The sequence below is a fragment of the Puntigrus tetrazona genome, chromosome 17 (genome assembly GCF_018831695.1).
Source record: "Puntigrus tetrazona isolate hp1 chromosome 17, ASM1883169v1, whole genome shotgun sequence".
NCBI lineage: Eukaryota > Metazoa > Chordata > Actinopteri > Cypriniformes > Cyprinidae > Puntigrus > Puntigrus tetrazona.
In genome coordinates this window covers 6092611-6111340 of record NC_056715.1, presented here as the reverse complement: position 1 = coordinate 6111340, position 18730 = coordinate 6092611, and the positions used below count along the sequence as shown (strand labels likewise).

The following is an 18730-nucleotide window of genomic DNA, read 5'->3' as shown; positions in this document are numbered from 1 at the left end:
CTTCCAAAACACTTACAGATGACGAAATTGTTGATTGTCGCTTTCCCACCAAAACGATGGCTCTTCCCGCTAACTGCTAAGACTAAACTACATTGTTTATTGGAAACGCATTACAAAAATCTGAATACTTCCTAATGGTCTGGGTTTTTTATTTTAATCAGGAACATGGCTAAAATAAACAAACATTACCAAAAAAGTCATGTTCACATTCAATTTTACAATTTTATACTTATTCTTATTGTATAGTTATCTAATAGACCTATGACATGTATGATACAGGGATAGCAGGGATTACTGCTTTCTAACATTCACAAAATGTATTGCTTTCCAGTTTTTTCTTTGTCCAAAATAAACCACGCCCCCTCAGATGACGCGGGCCCGCTCTGACTGGATACGCTTGCGAGGGGCGTGGTTAGTTCATTATAGCACCGCCTATTGCGGAACCTGCAAGTCAGCTGATAATGTTCGAGGAACGCACAAGTTAGAATGAATATAAGTATTCAGCGGTGTGCGTTTTTCAGTATTTTTCTCTGTATCAGTATTTGTTTAGGCGAGGACTACGATTTGGATGATAAAACTGGATTAGGACGATCGTTTGATGGCATTGGTGGTTTAAGCGGTGGTGGGGTGAGCATTTCAGTGCTTCTCCTTTTCTAGTGTTTCTGAAGTGCTTAGTTTACAGAAAACGCTAACGCCTGAATAACAGTAACAGCCAATGTGTTATGAAAGTTTTTTTTTGTTTGTTTGTTTTTTTTCTTTTGCAGGCGACCTCACGTTTGCTCGTCAATTATGCTGAACCATTTCGGAGTCAGATACTAGACTATCTATTCAAGGTGTGTTTACTTAGAAAGAAATCCGCTCGGACTGTATTTGTGTAATAATATTATGTATTTACATTTTATAGACCGTATACATGTACATATATATTTTAACAGCCTAAATTTGGAGCCTCATTACAAATCCTGAAGGTTGAAATTGGAGGCGATGCTCAGACTACAGGTATAGAGCACTTTCACTTTTAAAACTTAGGTACAGTGAATGTGTTTATGCATATGACCCATTTAATGTAATCATTTACAGATGGAACTGAACCCTCACACATGCACTACGAAGATGATGAGAATTATTTTAGAGGATATGAATGGTGGCTTATGAAGGAAGCCAAGAAGAGAAATCCAAACATCACCCTCATAGGTAAAGAAATGAATTATGTGAGCGCATGTGCAGTGAGCTTGTGCTTATGAATTCAGTCCAACATTTTAATTAGCAGTTTTCAACATTTAATAGTGTATTTTTAACAGGTCTACCATGGGCTTTTCCGGGATGGGTTGGAAATGGTGAAAACTGGCCGTATAGTTTCCCTGATATTACTGCTTCTTATGTGGTGTCTTGGATTCTTGGGGCCAATAAGTACCATGACCTGGACATTGATTATGTCGGGGTGAATGCATTTCATCTATTGCAATAAACATTCTGTTTTTCAGTGGTCCTATTCCTCATTAATCTGAACATCTGATTATTATTTATTTTTATTTTTTTGCATAGATATGGAACGAAAGGAGTTTTAATAGTAAGTACATAAAGGTAAGCACTGTCAGAGTCTCTTCTTTCATAATAATGTTTAAGATTCTTATCAAATAAATACTGTGCTTTGCTGTTATTTTAAATTAATTGAAAATATCTAATTAAATAGAGAATTAAAGAGAAAAATTTTCAACAAAAATATGTTGCAGTAAATCAAATTTTGACCCAAATAATGGTAAGAAATGTTTTTTTTGAGACCAAAATCAAAATTTTTAAAGGATCACTGTGCATATGTAAATGCACACACATACATGAGATCTTTTGAATAAATATAATTAGATACAATTTTACATCTTAAATCTTTTTACATTCGCCAGTTACATCAGGTTTTTTTAATGCATATACAGCACATGGAAAGTTAGGTTCAAAAATGACCTTTTATGTTTAATTTCTCTGCAATGTTTTCCAGCTATTGCGATATACACTGGATAAAAGTGGTCTGGAGAGAGTTAAAATCATTGCGAGCGATAACCTCTGGGAGCCGATTAGCTCTTTTGTAATTGCTGACAAAGAGCTACAGGAGGCCGTTGAAATCTTGGGGTAAACCTTTTTTTTAATGCATGAATTCTTATTTAAAAACATGTACATTTTTATATGTGTTATTGGGGAAAAAATACTTGCATGACATGTAAATATGTTTCAAGTATGTTGACGTGAGATGCTGATGTTGAAATGGTTTGACTGACAGGGTTCATTATCCTGGCACCACCACTGTGCCTCAGGCCCTGAAGTCCGGCAAGAAACTGTGGTCCTCCGAAGACTACAGTACCTTTAATGACAATGTTGGCGGAGGCTGCTGGGCCCGAATTCTCAACCAGAACTATGTCAATGGCCAAATGACAGCGTATGCCATCTCTCATATGATCTGAGTCATGTAGCATTTCCCAGTTTAGAAAAAGAACTATCACACATATACAAATTTTGATATAAATGAACATGTGAATTCAATGATGAGAAAATAGTTTTTTGTTTGTTTCTAGGACCATATCTTGGAACCTTGTTTCTAGTTATTATGAGAATCTTCCCTTTGGAAGGGATGGACTAATGACTGCAAAAGAGCCATGGAGTGGAAATTATGCTGTCGAGTCCCCTATTTGGATAACGGGTAATTTGATTTATTTATTTATTTTTATACAGTGTTGTATATATGCGTTATGTATGCTAATACTATTAAAGTATTTGATTTATAAAATTCTTTAAGCCCATACTACCCAGTTTACGGAACCTGGCTGGAAGTACCTGCAGACAGTGGGCCACTTTACACACGGTGGAAGTTATGTTGCATTAACTGATGAAAGAGGAAATCTAACAATAATCACTGAAACTATGGTGAGACTTATTAATCTTCAAACAATGTTCAAAAGTTAAGGGCCGCAAAGTAGTGTGTGTCTTATGCTTGCCAAGGCTGGTGAGAACAGCATTTTAAAGTAGAAATCCTTCATCTCTTTTGATCAGTATAATGTTTTCTTGATTAATAAAAGTATATAAAAAAATTGCTTGTATGAGTAGTATACATATATCCTCTTAATGGTCTTTGTGTTACTCTCTATTTTATTTTATTTTGTCAGACTCATGATCACTCGATGTGTATAAGACCCCCTCTGCCTTCATATGATGTCACTGCACAGAATGTAACCTTCCATCTGAAAGGGACTTTTGTAAGGTTTTTTTATTTATTTTTTTTTATTTCCACTTTTTATTTTTATTTTTTTTTTAAATGGATAACATTACATTGAAATGTATTTTTTCATACAGGCTTCAATCAGTGAGCTGCAGGTGTGGCATTCAAAGTTTGATTTCAAGACGAACAAGACAGTTCTCTTCCGAAATATCAAGCCTATTAAAGTATGTACATAAAAATCAATATGTTCATTATATAACCCTATTTAAAAAAAATATGATTACACTTTATTTTGAAGTGTCCTGTTCCAGTGTAATTTTATATATATATATATATATATATATATATATATATATATATATATATATATATATATATATATATATATATATATATATATATATATATATATATATATATATATATATATATATATATATATATATATATATATATATATATATATATGTATATGTATAAAAAAAACATATGAATTAACTGCATGTACTTGCTATAGAGTTAAGTTTAGGATTAGGTAATTATGCACAATTAATTAAAATTAGTAAGTATAACAATACCTTAAACCAAAAAGACTTACTTTAAAAAAAAATTATTTTGATTATTGTCTGGGTTCTTAAAAATATATTTGTGTTCATTTTGATTTTTTTTTTTTTTTTTTTTTTTTTTATTTTTTTTAATTTGTTATTTGAAATCTAATGGCGTGTTTTTGTGTAAACTGTGAATGCTGTAGGTAATTAAAGGGTCTTTCAGCGTAGAGCTTGACGTTGATGAGGTATATACATTTACTACTGTACGAAACGGTCAGAGAGGAAGTTACCCAGATCCTCCACCCTCTTCTCCCTTTCCCAAATCATACAAAGATCATTTTGATGTCTGTAAGTAGTTTTGTTATCATTTTCTCCCCTCGTTTTAATTCTAATAGTTTTCACACAGCGTGTGCGAATCTAACACGTTGGGCTTCCTGTCTCCCAGCTGGAAATCCATATTTCTCAGAGGCTCCAAACTTTGCAGATCAGACAGGGGTCTTTGAATACTTCACTAACCAGACGGATCCCGGCCCTCATGTTTCCACTCTGCGACAGGTGGTCACTCAGCATCCGGTGACCTGGGTTGCAGATGCTGATCAGACAATAAGTATTATTGGTGATTATCAGTGGTGAGGATTTTATAACTATTATGTAGGGATTTAGTTTTAAGGATTTAGTAAAAAAAAATTCTAATGTTGCACAAGCATTTATAATGCTGTTCTTTTGAACTTTCTACTAATCCAAAAATGTTAAGAAGCAGTTTTTTTGATAAGAAGAAATGTTTCTCGAGCACCAAATCAGCATATTAGAATGATGGATACTGACTGTAGTAAAAGCAGCTGAAAATTCAGCTTTGCCATCAGAGGAATAAGTTATATTTTAAGATGCATTAAAATTGAAACGGCTGTTTAATAATATTTCATACCACACATTGCTCTGTATTTTTGATCAAGTGAAAGCAGCCCTAATAAGCATGAGAGATTTACTTTAAAAACATAAAAAAGCAACACACAACTTTCAAGTGGTCTTGTAAATAAAGAATGCTGTACATAAATGGATCATATGTAGTTAACGGGTTTATGTACTTACGATGTCAGGCAAGACCTGATGGTGTCATGTGACGTATACATGGAGTCTGTGCACACCGGTGGAGTCTTCATTGCTCTCAGAGTGAACAAAGGTGGAGGTGTTGTCCGAAGCACGAGGGGAATCTTTTTCTGGATCTATGCAGATGGCACCTACAAAGTCACGAATGACCTCAGTAAGCATCTGAATAATAAAAGCCATGTTTTTGTTTTTTTGTTTTTCTCCCTACTGCTGTAAGTTTGACTAAGCCGGGTCATAATTGCGAAACCCTTTAATCAAACAGATGGAATGACGGTTCTTGCTGAGGGCCTGTCTGAAACCAGAGCACATGTGTGGTACACGCTGACCCTTACAATCAAGGTCTGTTGAATTATATATGGAAATGTTTCTAAAAATATTTCCTGCTGAGTTTTCCCTTTATTTTCGTTCCATCTGTTGCGTCTGAATCTCATTTTGCCACACTGTCAGATTTGTACTTGAGTTGATCTGTCATTTATTCTGTGTTTTAGGGAAACTATGCGTCAGCAGATCTGAATGGCTATCCCCTGTGGAAGAACGCAGTGCTTTCGGAGCCACGACATGGATGGGCAGCAATAGGCACTAGCTCGTTTGAACTTGCACAGTTTGATAATTTTGCTATAGAGGCCTTAGCCTGATGGTTTTTGGTGTGCCATAGCTGTGATACTGGGAAGAAAAGAAAAGAAAACCAGGCTGGAATCAAACACACGTGAACAGTGTGAATGCTATGATTATGAGGAGGTTTGAGTTGTTAATTTAAAAGTTTTTTTGCATCCATATCCTACTGCCTTAATGATAATAATTTTAATAATGATAATAATATCCCACCGGTGTAATTTAAAACTGACAATGGGAGTTGTGGACTTTTTTTTTTGTTGTTGTTAATTTAATTTGAATATATATTTTTCTAATAAATGATTATTAAGCATCAAAAAAGATCTTGAATTATTTCATTTAAAATAATGTGAGCTGTACAAAATTACAACGGTATATTTATGAAAAAGCACTGATATAATTTTTACATGTTTAGCTTTTATTATACCACAATCCTCTGTAAATGTATAGTGAAACAATGTTTGTAATTTTTATGTAATGATGATTTAAATAATGGACATATTTAACTTAAGGCGTTGTGACAGTAGTTTACGTTTAAACAGGCCTATTACAAAACATCAAACCTAGATCAAATTTCTCCAGTGAAAAATTCAAGTTATCATTTTGTTAAATAGTGTTATTTTATCTGCTACAACCATCTTAAGCTAAGTCTCTGCCCCATCAGTGGTTAGTGACCCATCATCTAGCTCAGCTTAGACCAATTAATGAGTTCAACTGACCAGCATGATCAATCACACACAACCGCCATCAGAAACATATGTAATGTCATGTCTGTGGAGCAGCTATTCCATCCGTTGTTTTACATGATTTATCTTAGCTCGTGATAGTATGATAAATTTAACTTCAAAGCTAGACTCTACCTGAAACAGGCTGTCATAAATAACGCGATCACTGTAAGAGAATACTCATTCATTCCTTGTTTTGTCTTTTTATTTATTTATTTACAAAAACGATTTGTAGAGACTTCGCTCCCAAAATCAGCTTCGTGTTTAGCGTCACACACGCATAACGCACGTTGAACCACGTGATCGCATTTGTTTCCTAGCAACAAAACAACAACACAGAATGGCAGGCAAGACCGAGGACACACCGCAGAACCCCAGACGTGTTTTTATCAACGATGTTGATAAATATACATCGAAAAATATTGCGAGGGTAAATTATTTAATTATTTTATTCTTTTTTTTTTTTTTTTTTGCAGTCACATGTTTTGGCTTCATAGCTATAGACACGGCTTAAAATGAAACGTCAACTACACGCAGGGCAGTTATGTCCATACCTTACTGTTTATTTAGTATACCCTTATTTTGCTGTGTTAAGTTTTTAGACTTATGTTTGGTTGGTGCATCTCTTGTGGACCCTGGAGAGGCTGATGTGGAGGATGATGACGACAGGCTGCATGATGAGCAACCAAATCTCAAAGGTGCAGCCTTCCAGATTGTGGGAACAGTTTCCAACCGAACTGAGGAGCAGTGCAGTTTCGTTGCTGAAGAATACTGCGTAAATAAATCACTAATCTACATGTAGGAGGTATGAAGTTGCTGCCAATTGTATTTCATCAAATCCCTTTTGCTCCCCACCAGAACTTGAAGCGAGAAGAACTTCTGCATCACCTAATGAAATGCGATGTGATCGTTTATGATATTACTCAGCATACTGATCAGATAGATGAAGCACGGTGGGCTGTCTCAGGTATCGCATTTTTATTAAATCCATGTGCCGTTTGTTGATGGAAATATTTTTTTGTGATGCTAGTTAAATTATCATCCAATCACAGCTCTTCATGAAGAAATGGACCAGTTTTCCAGGCCCAAGATGTTTATCCTGGTGTCAACAGTCATGACTTGGGCTACGACTAAACCAGCTGATAAAGTAGGAATAATTAAAGTTAAATAAGTATTACATTGATCAACGGGCAAAACAAGTTTAAAAGATCGAATTAATGAATATAAACTTCACTTTAGGATCATCCAGAGATTCCTTTTACGGAAGAGCACTACAGAAGAAGAAAAGCACACCCCAACTTCCATGATCATATCGGTTTGGAGAAACTTGTGGTTAAATTAGGCAAAACTGTGAGCAGGAGAATATTAATTTTCCATTTTAGAAAAGCAATGCAATATTAAACAGCTGTACACACTATTTATAGTTGCTAATAATGTTTGCGACACTTCAAGTGAGCAATAGTTTAAAAGTGTGAAGTTCATATTTATTTTTAAATGATTTTCAGAAAAGCTCCCAGTTCTCTACGTATGTTGTTGCATCAGGACTACAGTACGGAATGGGAGAACACATCTTCCATTTATTTTTTAAGGTAAATCATATGCACATACTTTAAAAAGGACCAAATTATTTTGTGCTTATGAAGCTAAATACCTGCTCTATGTAGATGTCATGGTTGGGTGAAGTCGCCCAGGTGCCCATCTTTGGAGATGGTTCCAATTTTATTCCCACTATTCACATCAGTGATCTGGCAGGGTAAGTGATATCGTGCAGCTTTTTATAACATATCATCCATGCAAAAACTAAATTACTGGGCATTTACACCCTTTTGATTTGCATTCATAAAGGATCGTACAAAATGTCATCGACCACAAGCCAAAGTCACAATACTTTGTTGCAGTTGATGATTCCAAAAACACAATGGAGGATATCATAAAGGTTAGATTGTACACATTTAGTATATTTTTGTAAAAAAAAAAAAAAAAAAAAAAAGAATGGTTCTTGTGCAAAGTGTTCTTTTTCAAGGCAGTAACAAGCGTGCTTGGATCAGGAAAAACTCAGAATGTTTCAAAAGAGGAGATTTATCTCATACGGGATCTGACGGTAAGAATCAATGCCAGGTGTTCTGACATACTACAGTGAAGATTATCAATATTGTACAGTTTTGGTTTGGTATTGACTACAGTTTTTTTTTTTTTTCTTCCACTTTCTTCAGCAAACAGATATTGATTCTTTGCTTGTCAACCTTCGTATTGAAGCAACATATCTGAAAGAGAACTTTAACATTCAGTGGGTGTCAGAAACTGGCGTGGTTGAAAACATTGAGCAGATTACTGAAGAATACAAGCAGACTAGGGGATTGTTGGTAAGATAAAGTACTCTAGTGTTTTTGTTGGGATCATCAACATGTTTACAGTATTAACACCTGTTCATATGTGTCCCAGCCCCTTCGTATCTGCATCCTGGGCCCACCTGCTGTTGGGAAGAGCACTATAGCGGAGAGGACATGCAAGCATTATAAACTTCACCATGTTAAGCTTAAGGAGACAATCACTGAAACATTAGAAAACCTGGTCAGTGTTGTATAACTATGTGCAATTCACAATTATCAAAGCATGGTAATATAACACAGATATTATTTAAAGGGATTTTTCATCCAGAAATACTAATTATTATTCATATTATCCACTTATCCACTGATCTATATATAATGTTCATATGGATCAGTGATATTATTATTATTTTTTCTCTTGAATATATATATATATATATATATATATATATATATATATATATATATATATATATATATATATATAAAAGAGATATTTTAAAGAATGTTAGTAACCAACCTTAAAAAGTAAAGTCAACAACACAGACTGTTTGGTCATCACCAACATTATTCATGATATCTTTATATATGTTTGGAACAACATGAGGGTGAGGTAAATGGTGACCAAATTTTCACTTTTGGGTGAACTATCTCTTTAAGAATACAAAATAAGTTAATACAGAAGTAGTAGTATAGTGAATTCCCTTCCGTTTTTATGCATTAAAAATCTATAAATTGTAAATATTTTATACTGATGCTTAATTGAATCAATCAGGAGTCAAGTGTCCGTGTAGAGGATGAGGACAACGATCAGAATGAAGCTCAGGAGTTTCTGGACACTTTAAAGGAAAACATGAATCAGAATGGAGGTTGCGTATTTGTAATTTTTTTTGGTGATATATACTGAAATTATGTATACAGTATTCAGATTTGTGTTGTTGTTGTATAGGAAGGCTAGATGACCAATATGTGATTCGTATAATGAGAGACAAACTCAGGACTAAACCCTGTATGAACCAGGGCTTTGTTTTGGATGGTTTTCCAAAAACATACCAGCAGGCGAAGGAGTTATTTACTGGTGAGAAATATGCCCCTTTTTAGGTGATATATTAACAAATTAAATCTTGATTCTGATTAATAATACATGAGTTTTGATTTGCTGCATGATAATTTAAATATTCAACAGGTGATGAAGAGCCTGAGGACTTGCAATCTAAACATGAGAAAAAGATCATCCCAGGTCTGTAATTAATTAATGTAAAGTATAATGCAGATTAGAAATGCCTTTTTTCTCTCCATCATAATTATTAGCCTTAAGATTTGAGTCTTGCTTGACTGATTTGAATCTTAGAAAATTCATTTAGTCTCACAAAGTGTTCAAAAGTTTAATAGCTGTAAAAGGAATCGCTCACGCTCCCCAAAAGTTGAAAATACAGCACAAAACAGAAATGTTATTACAATTTCTAATACCTTTTGGTTAATTTTATTCATAAATAAAAATATTAAACTCTTTCAAGAAAAAAAAGTGCAATTTAACACTATTTTTGCATGAGTGAGGTTTACATAAGGTGAACATTTTCAGTAAGACGTTATATTTGTAGAAAGATAAACTGAGAATATGACACCCACAGCTCATTTAAAAGATATATTGTAACAGGTGGCTATAAACATTGCTCTGATATACAGTGAAATCTGTCTCTTCCTCAGAGTTTGTATTCTTTGTCGATGCCACCGATGTTTTTCTGAAAAACCGTGTTCTGAATCTACCTGAGACTGCTGTAGAAGGAACTTCTTACACTCCTGAACAGTTCCTTCGCCGCTTGGCCAATTTCAGAGAAAGAAACGTAGAGGATGAGACGTTGCTGAACTATTTTGAGGATCTGGAGATTCATCCTGAGCTCTTAGGTAATGTAAAAAAAAGAAGTGGAGATTCATCCTGAGCTCTTAGGTAATGTAAAAAAAGAAGTGAACCGAGTCGCATTTTAATGAAATGCAGTAATACATCTGCGGATCTAACTCAGGGGTCACCAAGTTTGGTCATGGAGGACCGGTGTCCTGCAGAGTTTAGCACCAACCTCAATCAAGCACACCTGAAGTAGTTCATCAAGGTCTTACTAGGTATGCTTGAACCTTTCAGGCAGGTGTATTGGAGATAAACTCTGCAGGACACCGGCCCTCCAGGATCAAGGTTTAATGACCCCTGATCTAACTAATTCAGGCAAAGCTTTGAGGTGCAGTCACATTTACCACAAGAAGTTAATTGATGGACTGAAGTCATGAGGATTACTGTGATGTTTTTATCAGTTGTTTGGACTCTAATTCTGACGGCACCTATTCACAAGTATTGTCTAAGTTTTCAAATACCTGTATGTCTATTTTCCTTATTTCCTTTTATTTCAGAGATTACAAGCAATGATGACAGTGAATACCAGCTGGTCATAGAGAAGGTTTGCAAAAAGGTGGGCAAACCAAAGAACTATGGGATAATCTTAGAAGAGGTAGAGGAAGAAGAGAGGAGGCAAGCGGAACAGGAGCTAAGAGAAAAGGCAGCACAAAGAGCCGAGGCAGAGCGGCGGGAGGAAGAAGAGTCCCGGCAGAGAGAGCAGCGTTGGGCGGAATGGGTAACAACCTGCTAAATACAGTGGATTCAGGGAATTTTTGGTTCTTAAATAAAGACGCTAATCTCTTATTGTCTATGAGGTGTTAGTGTGTGTTTGTGTGCTTTAAGAATCAGCAACTTGAGGAGGTGAGGAGACAAGAACATGACCTGTTGGAGTCACAGTCAGAACTTTTAAGGAACTATCTTATGAAGGACGTAATGCCCACTCTCACCCAAGGGCTCATCGAATGCTGTAGAATACGTCCGGATGACCCTATAGACTTCCTGGTAGGTCGGTCATCTTAATAATACATATTAGATTCATTTGTTTTTCTAAGAGAATTGTGAAATTCTCACTCTTTGTATCTTTCAGGCTGAGTACCTTCTCAAAAATAATCCTGAAGGGTAACAAAACATCATTTGACCCGGGCTTTCAGCAGCAAGTATAACTTGTGTTGTATAAGAGGTTTATTTCAGTCTTAATGTTCATGTAAAATCTAAATCTTTAATACAGTCTGTGATTATGAATAATAATTATACTGTAATGCTACAGTGAACAAATACAATGCAAATCAAATAGAAAACAAATTTCTTTCACTGCGTTTTTGTCTATCCATGGATTTAAAACATTAAAAGGTTGATAGAATGAAGCTGTTAATTGGAAGTTCATTTGTGGAAAGTGTGTCCAACATGTCGTGATTAGTCTGATTTGTCCTCTGCTTTCAAAGGATAAATGTTACAAATGGCAGATAATTAACAGACCCTTTTAGCTAGCACATAATTAATTTCATTAGTAAAATAAACAAAATACTGCACTTTAGGAAGTGCCGTGGCTCCTTTAGTTCACCTTTTAATATGATGATACATTAACATAGTACTTAGAGCTAGTTTCTCTGTTTAAAAAGAAGAGTATAATACTAAATAAAACAATGATACAATGCAGAAGGCCCACAAAGTGTGCAAGAGTCCGGTTTACAGCAGGCAATAACGCCTGAGACATGAGGAATCATAGGGCAAATGGCAGCAGAAGGTGGCAATAAACAATAAACTGGGTAGGAATTTACAAGTCAAGTGCAACCATAATAGATGTACAGCTGCTAAAGACAAGATTGTATATGACAAAGCACAGGTGCATGAGAAATATTGGCTGTCTGTAATATGGATGGGCCCTGAGTGGAAACTGTTTATGAATCTGTTGATCAGCACTTTTGATGTGGAGCAAACTTTTTAAAATATCAGCTCTTTGGGTCTGTAAAAGTGACAATCTAAGATTCAGCTACTCAAACAGACAAACATCAGTGATCGGAGATATGATAATTCAACAAGCTCCTGTGACTTTTAAATGTATTCAGAATATACCATCTGGAAAAAATCAAATATATGCTGTATATGACAAAAAACATTTTTTATGGTCAAAATGAAATTGAACTGTAATTTTATACGACTATTTTATTGTACATTGACTTAGTTACTTAAAATGTCTAAATATTTTTTCTGTGTAATATATATATATTACAAGATTTAATTAACAGATCAACAGATAGATCAAGACTTTTTTTTTTTTTATCTTTACTTAACTGTTTACTTTTAAATTAATGCATCCTTGCTACAAGTATTAATTATTAAGAATAACCAATTAATAATAATTAATAAGGACAGTATTATTTTATGAGTGAAAATTATATATATATTTATAATATATTTTATATGCAACGTATAAAAAAATGGTTTATTTCAAGGCTAAAGCTGGTTACTATACAGGTATGTACCACTAGATGGCACTCCTACCCATGCAATACGACATATTTCTTTTCCTTTTGATTTCCCACCAAGACCACTAAGATTAAGACAACCCGTTCGACCACATGCTGTGGAAACATTTATGTATGTTAAACAGTTAGGCCTGAAATTATACTACGACTGAAAACTTTTAGAAATATCAATAAGATTTTTTTTTTTCTCCACTGCATTGAACTATTGCACATTTTGGATCAGTAAAGCACACCTATTGATATAACTACAAACAAATGAAACACACACACACACACACACACACAATTATATATAGAAATAAAAATAAAAACTTGCTTAAATTCAGCATCAAGTATGTTCTGTTTTCAAGAGATGTATATTTCAGTCTTTAATTATTTTTGACGATAATTATACAGCAATGCTACAAGGAATAAATACAATGCAAATTAAATAGAAGAATGCATTTACCTACCTATGCATGTATATAATTTATTCAATCATTTTTTTTTTCACATTTTTGTTTTCAAGTATATATGCACCTTTAGCTCAATAATGCATATTACTACCAGGAGCTAAATATGTCAACTGTAGGTATAGAAGTGTGTACAGTTGTGTTCACTTATGTCACTTCATTGGAGTATCTCTGGCTGTAAAACAGTCAATCCAAAAGCCTTTCTGTGTGTGGAGGGGGGGAAAGTGTTTTGTTGCTTAGGAACAGTTGTGTCTGTGTCTCAGTGGGGGTCTCCTTGTGAATATCATTATGTTCCCTTCAATCGACAAAAATGACACATTTTTCTTGTCTGCCAATATTTATCATTGGCTGCACTCACTTGCAGTGCCTGAAAATGTCTTTTTATTGATTACAGGGCGGAATCTGGGATTATAACTAACTTTGTATCAACATAATATTCTAGATATCTACAAAGAAAGATCTTTTCATGCTGACAAACTACGAGAACATAAGCAAAAGTAAAATGCACGTGGTTTGTTTTGTTCAATATATCTCGTTTTTTCCCCATAAAAAGCCTGGCGGGTCAACAAAGTATTTTTTTTTTTACTGCTTTAACTAACTCTCGCCGACTGAAAGAGCGAAAGAGAGCGTGATTGATCCATTTTCTCCTGCAACAATAGGGCAGAGAAAAGAATTAAAGATCGTTTTGAAGTCGTGAGATGTAATTGTATATGTTCTGTTGCTCACGAATAAAACAGACGGAGCGGGTGAGGCCAGAGGACATGGCGAGGAGCGGAAAGGTACCCGGCGAGTCTGCACCCTGCGACTGATTGTGCGCAGGATCATGTTGACAGGAGGAAGGAGGAGATGCAGCCACACATACAGCAGGGATGCTGGGTGCCTAGGCCGGAAATTCATCAAAATGGGGGAACACCTCCAAGAAACGTGCGTCAGACGGTGTGTGCTCCTCTCGCATCGTCGTCCCTTTGGAAAGTCAGTGAAATTTTCCAGTGATTGATGACGACTAGGAAGGGGGTCAGTAAGAACAGTGCATTAGTAATAGAGTGGACTGTCCTCTATAATTGCTTATCTTGAAATCAAAATGATACATTTACACATATGTCTTTTCAGCTTCTGATTGTGTTATCACAGTCTATGACTTATGATCTTTAAGTGTGTGTGTGTGTGTGTGTGTGTGTGTGTTTATTACCTTTGACATTTTTGTCATTTTATGAATGTTACAATTATACAACTGTACATAATACAATTATTTATAAGACATTTCATTAATATCGTAATGTAGTATTTTAGTTTTTCATTTGTTATTAATTGGTTTGTTTCATACAGCTAAAATAAATTATATTTATTCATTAAAATGCATTTATTTCTGTGTTTAGGTTCGATTGTATTTTTGTTTCTCTATTTATTTATTTCACGTTTGTGTTTTTTATTAATTTTGTATTTCATAAAGCTGTAATTATATTTAACAATATATTTGTTATTGAATTTGTCGTAGGTATTTATACACACACACACACACACACACACACACACACTCACTTAAAGGTAACAAATCACACCTTGCGATAACACAATCTGAAAAGACTTTCAAATGTGTAAATGTATAATTTTCATATTTTGACTTTGTTAAGCAATTATTTACTTGGCTTTGATTGTGACAACTTTCCCCACATAATATGACAACTCGCCATTCTTTTGGTTAAATTACTTTTTTTAAGCGATTATATCAGTGTTTGTGTCTCCACGGAAATTTACTTTTGGGGGGAAAAAAAACTACACTGAAATATTCACAAAAAAAAAAAAAAAAAAAAAAAGTGTGACAACTAGCCCCAGTCTCTTCCTAAACAAAACTCTATTTATATAACATAGAAAACAAGCCCCCAATAGCCTTCTGTCAATTGCAAGCAGGTGCTTACTAACAACTGTCCAATTTCTTGGGCTCCGACTGAAAAATGTTTGACATTTTATCTTTGAGTACAGCCGTACACGCCGCATCATTCCCAGCGTCTGTGCATCTGTTCCCAACATCCTTACGATCAGGTTTCAAAGTCTGTTTGTTCCAGAGCCGGGGTGGGTTGAAGCTGGCTGGGCGATGTTCGGCAGCGGAGTTGGTGAGATGGAAGCCTTTGTTAAAAACATCAGGTAGAGCGTGGGGGGGCTGTTGGCACAGCGGCGCTTGCCCCCATGCTGTTCTGTCAATCTGCCCCTGCCCCGTGCCGAGAGGAGGAGGGGGCCAGACACCAGGGGGGCCAATCCTCCATGAGACCCAAATCACGCCAGACGAGGAAAGATGGTCCCTGGCTAAATACAGTTATCCCCCCTCATCTGTCAATCAAGAAATCTTTGAGTAATTTGGGATTTGCCAAGAAAAGCATTCAAATCTCCGAGAGCGAATACTGTAAGTTTTTGATATGCAACGTGTGTGGAACAATTCATCTTTCTGACGTTTCTTATTTTGGAAAGGCCTTTACTTATTCATTTTTAAATAATAAAAAAAAAGAAATATATTTTCAGCTTTTATTTATTTATTTTTTACAGTTTAAAGTTAGATTTTTTGAACAATTTATAGGTAAACGCCATTAATTGGTATAGAATTAATGGCATGTGTTGGAGAAATTAAATCTAATTGATTAAAAAATGCACAAGCTTATTTTTAGAGACCATAATTACATACAGACTGTGGAAATGTTAAAGGAATTTCAAATCAAATTTGCAAACTCAATCTCGCCGCTCAAACTCTCATTTATTGCAATTCAGAAAGGTTGTTTTTCATTTACCAAACATACTCTTAATTACCTTGAATTTAAAGACACGCGGCAGATGGTATTTAGTGCGAGTTCCACAAAAGACGCCTATATTTTCAGATATAACACCTTTTCATGTGCATCGGCGACTTAAACCGAAAGAAAAAGCCATTCGTCCTTTGTTGTTGGCTAGCGTTGAGTAGCGCATGTAAACTAAGACCCGCGCAGAGGTAAATCCCAGCTTCTTAAATTTAACATATGTTCTCCTTCCCACACATTGTGATTCTCTGCACCAGCAGTAAACGATACATGTGAGGGAGTTTGAGGCGCTCGCCGATGTCGTCTTGTCATCCAGACGACGATACGCTACATTAGCAGACGCAGGCAGGGAAGGGGCCTCATACACGAGTGTGAATATTAGGGGAGATGGAACCCGAGCAAACAGGATTTAGAGCACACCTCTGTATCAACACAGATTTAGTCAGCGTCACCCTCCGGGGACACAAGGAGAGATGGAGGGAGAGGCTTCTCTTCGTTTCGAGATGATTCACGTTGGGAGTGGGCTTGCAAAATTGCTTTATGGAAAGTGGAGGAAGCCTCGGTGGGAACATTAGGCAGGAAACAGCAGGAGGGCCACTGTTTCATTAGGGAGAGAGGCTTCGGCTTTATTACCAGGATTTGGAGTTTTATGGTTATCGTTATTTGCCATAGAATTATTATGCTTATATGTCTTCTAGTCAGCTGTTTGGGTGGGGAGCGGATAGGTGGTCTCGGTGCAGTCGGCTGGGTCTGGAGAAGCAGGCCGCAAAGCCGTACCCTTGGCGGTCGACGCGTTTGTCGCACACAGATCGGAGATCCTGTTCAGCAGCATCTTCTGCGTTTGGACCAGAAAGTCTTCCTATGAACAGAGAGTAATAGAGTTGTGGCTTATTCATATTTAATGTGATAAGGCTCTGTTTCTTCATCAGTGCTCCGTCTGACATGACTTTGGCATTAGCTCGGACGGAATTGACATGTGATGAGTGAGAAAAGAAAAACAGTTGTTACTCTGGATGGCATGCTCAGTTTGGTAGTAAAAGAAATGGGAAGCAAATCACGGTTGTGTTCTGAGGTGACGCTTCAGTTGCAGACACCGAATTTCAAAATCGAATCAAAATCTAGTCGATTCAATAGGCGTTTGAATCCGGATTTTAAGCGACGACGAAAAAAAAAGTTTGGCACGAATTGTTTGGCACAAATTTTTAAGGCTAAAATTCATACCAGTTCATACCAATGGGAATTTGCGAGATCAAAAAAGTTTGCCACGCTGATTTTGCTTGGGTTAAATAATTTCTGTGAACATTTTCTACAGGAATTTGTGCAATCGAGAGTTCTTTGCGAGAAAATTTTGTTGGTCACGTGTATAGTAAAATTCCATCAATCCAGTAAAAATTCAGTCTGGATTCAGTCAGTCTGGATTTACGCCTGAGGGCAAAAAAGGGTTGCTACGGAAATTTCATGGGATTTTAATTTCCATTAACATTTTCAATAGAGTTTTGAACAGTTGGGAATTTCATGTGAGGGTGAAAAAGTTCGTTTGACAAAATTCCATCATCCAGTAGGAAATTGCTAATCCGGATTTTCATGCGAGGGCAAAAAGTTTTCAAAACGCAAATTTTGAAGTTGGACATGCAAATTCTTCACGCTGACCAATGGAAAGCTGCTTGGGTTCTGTGTGAACTACGCTATCGAAAATGGACCTTTCTTGCTCCCAAAATTTCGCTAATGTGACCGCACCTTTCCTCTTGATAAATTATCACCGGGATGATCTGGCTTCTCCGGTGTGATTCCTAACAGCGGCAAGGATGGGTCCTGCCTGGAAGAGGCGTCGTCTTGCGATGCCAACCTTTCCGACCCCAGCGGAGTGCGGTGCTGCGGTGTACCGTGCAGGCTGCCCACCCTCCCTACCGGGCGGGCCGTCTGCAGCAGAGCAGTTAATAAAGAGATTGATTATCAGCCTGTCAGGAAGTGACAGTTGGACAGAGCCACTCCCCATGAATGACAGAGGGCACGCACCGCTCGCAGCAGCCAAGAGCGCCAGAACCAGCACCGCACCACCAGCACCTCCGCACCGTGCCAACCTTGCTGCGGGGAGGAAGAGCCCCGCCGTGAGCACAGCCATCGCCTTCTGGAGCAGCAGCTACACGGCTGCTGACTTCACTTCCTGTGCCAGAGTCAGAGTTCAACGCCGCTGCCTGCAGCAGACTGACTGCCGGGTTCCCAAAAACATACGTGAACATTTTTTTTCATGAGGTGCAACATTCACACCAGAGCAAAAATTCAAGCCGTTATCTCATATTTGCCACTTTGGATACTTCTACGTCAAGGATGAATTTTGAATAAAAGTATACATTTTTATTTTGAGGAAGGTCACATTAAAACTATCTTGAAATGTTTTTTTCCTTGAAAAAGTTTTCACTTTTCAAGTGATTTTATAGTTTTTTCCTTGTCCCAGTTTCAGATTGAAATGCACGATAAAAATATAAATCATATGACTATCTAAAGAAATGAGCATGAACCATTTCAATATTTAAACATTTAAATATTTGTTCTGGTCATCTGGAAGGATTAAATAAGTTTAGTGAGGTGTCACGGTT

At 36.3% G+C, this 18730-nt stretch overlaps 3 protein-coding genes across 5 annotated transcripts in view; 2 read left to right on the top strand and 1 right to left on the bottom strand.

The window, feature by feature from the left end:
* The first annotated feature begins 438 nt into the window (after positions 1-438).
* On the top strand, positions 439-5795 carry galcb (galactosylceramidase b). Of its 3 annotated transcripts, XM_043262163.1 has the most exons (17): positions 439-627; positions 765-833; positions 936-999; positions 1081-1194; positions 1302-1441; positions 1546-1584; positions 1994-2124; positions 2273-2428; positions 2565-2689; positions 2786-2913; positions 3153-3242; positions 3340-3429; positions 3957-4101; positions 4199-4382; positions 4851-5014; positions 5123-5199; positions 5349-5795. In XM_043262163.1, the coding sequence occupies exons 1-17, from the start codon at positions 487-489 to the stop codon at positions 5493-5495; spliced, it is 2004 nt and encodes a 667-aa protein (XP_043118098.1). In that variant the 5' UTR covers positions 439-486; the 3' UTR covers positions 5496-5795. The 3 variants fall into 3 exon arrangements, with proteins under 3 accessions (XP_043118098.1, XP_043118100.1, XP_043118099.1); XM_043262164.1 differs by lacking the exon at positions 439-627 and having other exon boundaries at positions 905-999; XM_043262165.1 differs by lacking the exons at positions 5123-5199; positions 5349-5795 and having other exon boundaries at positions 4199-4369; positions 4851-4993.
* Positions 5796-6531: 736 nt separating this feature from the next.
* Positions 6532-11785, top strand: ak7b (adenylate kinase 7b). Its single transcript, XM_043262449.1, has 18 exons — positions 6532-6627; positions 6793-6972; positions 7056-7164; positions 7250-7344; positions 7437-7547; positions 7703-7786; positions 7862-7950; positions 8043-8133; positions 8221-8298; positions 8411-8560; positions 8640-8768; positions 9303-9396; positions 9477-9605; positions 9714-9767; positions 10235-10432; positions 10928-11148; positions 11256-11414; positions 11500-11785. The coding sequence occupies exons 1-18, from the start codon at positions 6538-6540 to the stop codon at positions 11533-11535; spliced, it is 2097 nt and encodes a 698-aa protein (XP_043118384.1). The 5' UTR covers positions 6532-6537; the 3' UTR covers positions 11536-11785.
* A 3183-nt stretch (positions 11786-14968) lies between these two features.
* si:dkey-288a3.2 (protein phosphatase 1 regulatory subunit 37) overlaps positions 14969-18730 on the bottom strand; it is a 35648-nt gene continuing 31886 nt past the window's right edge. Inside the window, exon 11 of the mRNA XM_043263223.1 lies at positions 14969-16992. Within this exon, the coding sequence (XP_043119158.1) occupies positions 16828-16992 (165 nt within the window). The 3' untranslated portion in view covers positions 14969-16827. The remainder of the gene's footprint in view (positions 16993-18730) is intronic.

What these genes read in the sequence shown, in the direction of transcription:
- ak7b (XM_043262449.1), top strand. Translation starts at nt 6,538, where the DNA reads ATGGCAGGCAAGACCGAGGACACACCGCAGAACCCCAGACGTGTTTTT. An exon ending in AGCACGGTGGGCTGTCTCAG is followed by an intron (nt 7,165 to 7,249) that starts GTATCGCATTTT and finishes ATCCAATCACAG; the next exon opens with CTCTTCATGAAGAAATGGAC. An exon ending in ATCTCATACGGGATCTGACG is followed by an intron (nt 8,299 to 8,410) that starts GTAAGAATCAAT and finishes CACTTTCTTCAG; the next exon opens with CAAACAGATATTGATTCTTT.
- galcb (XM_043262163.1), top strand. Translation starts at nt 487, where the DNA reads ATGAATATAAGTATTCAGCGGTGTGCGTTTTTCAGTATTTTTCTCTGT. An exon ending in TGGACATTGATTATGTCGGG is followed by an intron (nt 1,442 to 1,545) that starts GTGAATGCATTT and finishes TTTTTTGCATAG; the next exon opens with ATATGGAACGAAAGGAGTTT. An exon ending in GAAATATCAAGCCTATTAAA is followed by an intron (nt 3,430 to 3,956) that starts GTATGTACATAA and finishes TGAATGCTGTAG; the next exon opens with GTAATTAAAGGGTCTTTCAG.